This window comes from Colobus angolensis, unplaced genomic scaffold, assembly GCF_000951035.1.
Source record: "Colobus angolensis palliatus isolate OR3802 unplaced genomic scaffold, Cang.pa_1.0 Scaffold54, whole genome shotgun sequence".
NCBI classification, from domain to species: Eukaryota; Metazoa; Chordata; class Mammalia; order Primates; family Cercopithecidae; genus Colobus; species Colobus angolensis.
The window spans coordinates 358836-366133 of NW_012118932.1; the positions used below are offsets into that span (position 1 = coordinate 358836).

Genomic DNA, 7298 nt, shown 5'->3' on the forward strand with positions numbered 1-7298 from the left:
CCCCCCACCCATTTTTTTGTATTTTTAGCAGAGACAGGGTTTCACCATGTTGGCCAGGATGGTCTTGATCTCCTGACCTCCTGATCCTCCTGCCTCGGCCTCCCAAAGTGCTGGGATTCCAGGCGTGAGCCACCGCGCCTGGCCGGCTTTCATTTAAAGTGCTTGGAGAAGGGGGAGGTACCGTTAGGTACTGACTGAAGTAGAAAGTCTGAGCTTAGGTCTTGTGCTTAGTAGACCTAAGCTGGGGAGTGGGGAGGTCGATTTTCTTAAATCGGTGGTGTCTTTTGACAAAGGATACCACGCCTTGACAGAGATCCGGGGAAAGAGGGATGGTTCTGAATTGGGCGGGGTTTAGGGTCAGACCTGGCATAGCTTAATGTTATATGGGGTCAGTTTTTTCATGTTTTTTTCTTTGATGTAAAGAAAATTTTCTAGTACAAAGAAAATCTGTTGCCTAAAATTAACTTATCCCATGACTAATACTCCGGTCAGTGCCTTAGCTAGAATGGAATCAGAGTCCCTACTTCTTAGAGAAGAGGATCCCCTGTCTCTCCAGATCCTTTTAATTTTGTTTTTTGTTTTTGTTTTGTTTTGATTTGCTTTTTGAGACAGAGTCTTACTTTGTCGTCCAGGCTAGAGTGCAGTGGCATGATCTCAGCTCACTGCAACCTCTGCCTCCCGGGTTCAAGTGTTTCTCCTGTCTCAGCCTCCCCAGTAGCTGGGATTACAGGTCTGCGCCACCACGCCCAGCTAATTTTTGTATTTTTAGTAGAGACGGGGTTTCACCACGTTGGCCAGGTTGGTCTTGAACTCCTGACGTCAAGTGATCCACCCGCCTCAGCCTCCCAAAGTGCTGGGATTACAGGCATGAGGCACTGCGCCTGGCCTGATTCTTTTAATTTTGATTGTTGGTTACTATCCATTGAATACTTTCTTTGTGTCAGGCATGGTGCTGTATATGATACATGGATCATCTCATTGAATCTTCGTAACTCTGTGAAGTGGGCATTGATCTCATTTTATAAAGGAGGCTGCTGAGGCACAGAGTAGATATGTGGTCCAGAGTTTAGATCAAATAGCTGACAAGTGTCAGGGCCTTGATTTGAACCCTAGTCTGTCTGACTTCTGATTCCACATACATAATCTTAAGGACTTTGTTGTGCTGCCTCTGTAATAAAGCACTCCTGGTTTAACACCTGGAAGGATTCCAGTGCAGAGGCTGTGGTTTCACAGTTGTAAATTACATACTATAGTAGAAGGTAGCCTTGCTGTATCTACAGGTCTGGCTAAAGTCCAGGCCTACTGCAAAGGTAGCTGCTACCAGCATTTCTGCAGTACTGCATTGCCCCCACTCTGAGGCCCTCTGTCCTTAACTCTGACACATTCTTTGGTTTTGTTTTGCTTTTTAGTTTGCCAGAAAGCACGAGAGCCCACTCCTGGTGACAAAGAGCCAGAGCCTGACAGCCCTGCCCAGTTCCACATACACCCCTCCAACCAGCTATGCTCAGCATTCCTACTTTGGGTCCTTCTCTAGCCTCCACCAATCCATGCCCAACAATGGCTCAGGTATGGAGACAGGAAAAGTGGTCATTACATTCATCCCCAGCCCTGGAAAGTAAGAAGACTTTGTGGTTGCTCACAGGCTTGGAAAATGGAGCCTTTGGTTGGTACAGTTTTTCTTCATAAGGGACATCTTTACAAGTTATACAGTGACTAGCCTGAAATAATTCAGTAGAATCATGAAGTAACAGAAGAGAGAGATGTTTTTAGATTCCCCTGGGTTTCTAATCCACGTTGCCAAGAAGGCCTTTCAATACTAGCTAACATTCATTGATTGCCAGTCATGTACTAGGCTCTTTTGTATTCAGTTTGTACATGTTATCCCATTTGAGCCTTCAAACAGTCCTCTTACTGCTCATTTTTCAGATGAGGAATGCATACTAATAAGCAATAAAGCCACTGTCTCAGGAGCCCATACTCTTGACTTAGCTGCTTCTAAATAATTTTATACTTTATTTGACTTGCCGTTTCGGAGGTGACATCTTATGTCCTGGGCACCCAGTAACAATAGAAAGTTTGAACCTTAGCTGTGAAGAAGTCCTTCATACATACTGCAGGATTCCACCTCACCCTTGCTCCCCTTACCATTTCCTTTTATATTCTAGAGAGAAGATCTACTTCCTTTTCACTCTCTGGCCCTCCCCGGAAACCTCAAGAAAGCAGAGGGCACATCTCACCAGCAGAGGATCAAACCATCCAAGCCCTCCCAGTTTCAGTCTCTGCACTAGCCAGGGATTCCCCCTTAACCCCAAATGAGATGAGCTCCAGTACTCTGACCAGCCCCATAGAGGCATCGTGGGTCAGCAGCCAGAATGGTTCCTCAAGTGATGCCAGTGAGGGGCCTGAGTACCTGGCCATTGGCAACTTGGACCCCCGAGGCCGGACTGCCAGCTGTCAGAGTCACAGCAGCAATGCCGAGAGCAGCAGCTCCAATTTGTTCTCCTCCAGCAGCTCCCAGAAGCCAGATTCTGCTGCCTCTTCCTTAGGGGACCAGGAGGGAGGTGAGGAGAGCCAGCTGTCCAGTGTCCTCCGCAGGTCCAGCTTCTCAGAGGGGCAGACACTCTCCGTCACCAGTGGGGCAAAGAAGAGCCATATTCGCTCCCATTCGGATACCAGCATCGCCTCCAGAGGAGCTCCAGGTAATGAGGAACACCAGCTGCTAGTTAGCAAGATGGCCCTGAATTGAGAGTGAAGAGAGGCCTTCTTATGGGGACTTCTCAGATGGCAGAGAGAGGTGTTCTGTTTCTGACGATACAACATCTTGTTTTGTAATGAAGGAAGTTTATAATGAAATACCAAGACTCAGAATCTCTATTTATGTTTGTTTCTTTATACACTGCTAATATTAAATGTTTTCCTGGATTCTTTACTAGTTTGATAACATCAGAGGATAGCGTGACTCATCACAGTTCGAGTTTTCAAAGTATCTCTTGGATCGGGGAAAGTATTAGTGAGCTTTAAAAATAATCCCATTAAGTTCTGTCATTTCCTGTGACGTCTTAGAAGTTTGACCAGGGTGTAATAATACCAGGTGTAATACCAATGTAAGAGGTAGAGAGATACTGGGGTTTCTAATTAAAACGAAGGCGATAGTGAGGGTGGGGTGATGCAACCCAGCAGGTGAGTAGGTGGGGCTAACGGCCGCATCACTGATTCAGACCGAGAGGCAGTCAGATGAGGAGGCCCTGGCCACTGGGACCTCACCAAACACCATCTGAGGGGAGGGGCAGCCTGCACGTGGGAAAGGTGGGGCTCCTTGCTTTTGCCTTCTCCTTCCCATCATCTTTCCTGGCTTGTGGAATCCGGCAGGCTTTGGTTGGGTTTTGTTTGTGGCAGGATCTCCGTAAGAGAAAGTATAGCATGGAGCTTTGTGCTCAAAGCCATTCTGGGTCACAAAAGCCCCAGAAATAAGATATAAAAATAAAATATAAGAAATTCAGTGACCTGAAAAAAAAAGGATTTTCTTTAGCGACTGGAGATAGCATTACTTTCTCTTTGTAATTTCTGGAAAGGTGAGAGCTTAGGCCCTCATCTGAAACCTTCAGAATTACCAACTTTTGTCTTTGTTTTCCCTCAAGAATGTGATTTAAGTTGTTGGAAATCTTGAGGAGAAGAATCTCCAAATCAAAGCCTGTCTTCCCATGAGCTTTCTTAGATGTGAAGATGACTTGGGCTGGACCCTCACTTCACATCTGCTGCTGCAGGCCTGATGTCTGCTGTACTCCAAGCCACTGGCCTTTGAGCATGTAAAACTTTCCCACCCCATTCTTGAATCCATATGGATTCCAGTGGAATCCTGCCTTTGGAAAAGGGAGCCAGCGAAAATGTGTGCAGAAGTATCTGAGGAAATATGGGTCACGCACAGCTTCTTGGACGAGCCATCCGTCCTTCACAACTGGGGCTTCCTCTTGGGAGTTCCATCCCCACTTCTGCTGGGTAAAATTTAGGACACTTTTTTTCTCCTCTCTGTTCTCATTGCTCTGTCTGGACTCTCCTCTGCACCTGTCTGACTACCTACAGGAGGTCCCAGGAATATCACCATTATAGTTGAAGATCCCATTGCAGGTTTGGGAATTGGTCCTCCACTTCCTCTTTGCTCTGCTCTGTGACCACCTTTCTTAGTTCAGAACCTTCTTCAGTCTGGTGTCAAATCAAGTCTGGCTAGTCTGGTCTTCTTGGGATGCTTGGAACTGTCTATAAAATGATACCAGTTTTTCATATGTGTCTTCTATACACAATTCCAAATGCCTCGTTCAGTCTCTCAACAGCTTCTGAGAGGCAGAGTCAAGACTTACCAGTTCAGTTTTGGCCAGAGGTGAAACTGAGGCCGCTATTTGTCTGAGGCATCATGATGAATCAGTGGCAGACTTTTTTCTCTTTTAAAATTTTTTCACTTTTTTTTTTTCGGTAGAGACAGGGTTTCACCATGTTGCCCAGGTTGGTCTTAAACTCCTGGCTTCAAGTGATCCTCCTGCCTTGGCCTCCCAAGTGCTGGGATTACAGGCTGAGCCACCACACCCGGCCCAGAATTTTTCTTGTAACTGAATACGTCCTATGGATTACTTTATTTTCCTTGAATTAACACCAGAATGTATTTTACCCCTTTCTGTGGTCTCAGATAGACTTGCATGTTTGGTTTTTTTCTTTTTTGTTTTTTTTTTGTGTTTTTTTCCTCTCCTGCAGTTCCCTGTTTCCTTTTTCTTTCACCTGTTTTCGTTTCCCTATAAATCCCTGCACCCCATTCCAGCTATTGCGTAGGATTTTTCTAGTGATTTCAGTGTGTTTCCTTGGTGTTCGTGGTGGTGTTCAAACTGAGATTTGTGTTCCATCCTGGGTACCATAATTCATGGAGATGAACACTGGAATGTGTCTGCAAGGCAGAGGAGTGAGAGGGCTGAAATCCATGGCTTCCTGGAAGTGGGTGAGGCCATTGGGTATGTTAGCTTGGAAAAGAGATGGTTAAGGAGGAATAACGTCTGTAGGACCATCATTTAGAATAGCGTTGTTCCTAAGGAGATGAGAAACTGTAAGAAGGCAGGTATCAAGTGAGTGGAAGGGAATTCTAAGAATTAGTTAAATGGCGGCATCAGGAAGAAGCGAACTCAGTAAGAAAAGGCTGGATGGCCACATGTTGTGAAGAGGTTAAGGTCGTGGTGGAGTTTGTGTTGTATGCTGTTTGAGAATTCTAAGTCATGGTTTTTTACCAAGGCATCGTGGTGACTACTAGTTTGTCCTCAGTTCAGTAGGAAGGAACAGAGCCCACGGCCAGGACTACCAGAAGTCTTTGAGGCCCAAGAAAAACACAAAATTGTCTCTTTCACAGAGTAGCATTTTTTATGAGAGGAGTAGCTGGCAGCTTGGCACCATCTGTCGGGGAAATGGGTTAGATGCAGCTCAATCATTCATTCTCCCACAGCATCCTGCTCATTTTCAGGCACCCACCTGCTTTTTCACCTATTCTTCCTTCTGTGGTCCTGGAAATGTTGTGTTTCCTTGTGAAGAATATCAGTTTCTCATTCCTGCGAGTCCTGACTGCCACTGTTCTCCCCTCCCAGCTCTCACTCTTCCTGTCCCAAGCATTGTCTGTCTCGCCAGCTTTCCCTCCCTCCCTTCTTCAGTAAGGATAGGCTGAGCCCCGTAACGAGCCCATTGCTTACGGGGCCCTCTCCCTCGGCTTCTCCAGCACTGCCTCGATGCTTCTTTTTAGGACACTGCTGAATTTTATTTCCTTAGTGAATGTAAATCTTCTGATGTTACTTTAAAACCTAATGTCAACATGTCAGAAAAGTTTCAATGCGCTTGTCTTTGTTTTACCGTCTAAAGACTTTTCTAAATTGGTTTGTCAAGAGGATAGAAATCAGCTAATATTCCTGTAATATTTGGTTAAAAGATGTAAGGAAAGAGAAGCAAATTTCATGAATCCATTTTGATTTGATTCTTTCTCTCCTTTATGTTGCCCCATTCTGGATCACGTTTCTTCTTTTCCACTTAGAATGTACTGACCGGCCGTCTCCTTCCCTCCCTGTGTTTCTGTACCCTTGGTCTGTTCCATTGTTGTGCCACCTCTCTCCTGCCTGGGAGGGCTTTGGGAAGGGGTGCAGTTAAATGTTGAAACTCCAAAGTTGGAAATGTGTCTATTGCTCACTTCGTATGTGTGTTTTACTCGTTGGCGGTCACCGTCATTAGAATCCTGCAATGATAAGGCGAAGTTGAGAGGCCCCTTGCCCTACTCTGGCCAAAGCAGTGACGTCAGCACACCCGGTTCTCTGTACACGGAGTATGGTGAGTACTACGAAGGCCAGGGCTCAAACTGGATCTTTTCTCTGCTCGCCCCTTGTGCCTGCTAAGCTCTGAGCTTTGGCGTTCATCTCAGCTCTACGGAGGGTACATACTGTTACAGTCTCAGTCACTCTTTAGTCATTTTCAACCCCTGTGCTAGAAATCGCACTGCTCTGCCATTTCTCTTGCTCCTCTCTGACTTCGGGGTCCTACCCGCTCTTACCCGCTGGGTGTTGGCACCAGGCATGTCAGCTGATCCATACGGAATGGCTCTGTGAGTGGATGAGATGGACCTTGGAAAGAGGACTTGGAGTATCTGGGCTTAATAACCAGCAGACAAACTCTACATGCAAATCATGCAGAGGAGGAAGCCATTTGTGTCCTTTTCTGACTCCCAGCCCAGAGTTTTCCATTTTTATTTTGTTTTTTCTTTATTATATGGTACGGGGGAGAGCATGTTCTCTTTGATTTTAGATGGCAGAAGGATTCTCCCTGTTTATTCCATCATTTTCCAACCAAAAGGCTTAGTGCTCTGGGATTCTAGGAGTACAAGAAAATCTTTTTTTCTTTTTCTTTTTTTTTTGAGACAGAGTTTTGCCCCTGTTGCCCAGGCTGGAGTGCAGTGGCACGATCTTGGCTCACTGCAACCTCCACCTCCCGGGTTCAGGCTATTCTCCTGCCTCAGCCTCCCTAGTAGCTGGGATTACAGGCGTGAGCCACCACGCCCAGCTAATTTTTGTATTTTTAGTAGAGATGGGGTTTTACCATGTTGGCCAGGCTGGTCTCAAACTTCTGACCTCAGGCGATCCGCCTGCCTCGGCCTCCCAAAGTGCAATAAATGCTTTTAGAAGGTAGACGTCTTGGCCGGGCACGGTGGCTCAAGCCTGTAATCCTAGCACTTTGGGAGGCCGAGACGGGTGGATCACAAGGTCAGAAGATCAAGACTATCCTGGCTAACA

General features: G+C 46.1%; 1 protein-coding gene across 1 annotated transcript in view; it reads left to right on the forward strand.

Moving 5' to 3' along the window:
* The window catches only part of KIAA0226 (KIAA0226 ortholog), a 67408-nt gene that overhangs the window by 37922 nt on the left and 22188 nt on the right, over positions 1-7298 (forward strand). Inside the window, exons 5-8 of the mRNA XM_011961247.1 lie at positions 1410-1566; positions 2166-2699; positions 4081-4125; positions 6247-6342. Coding sequence (XP_011816637.1) covers positions 1410-1566; positions 2166-2699; positions 4081-4125; positions 6247-6342 — 832 coding nt within the window. The remainder of the gene's footprint in view (positions 1-1409; positions 1567-2165; positions 2700-4080; positions 4126-6246; positions 6343-7298) is intronic.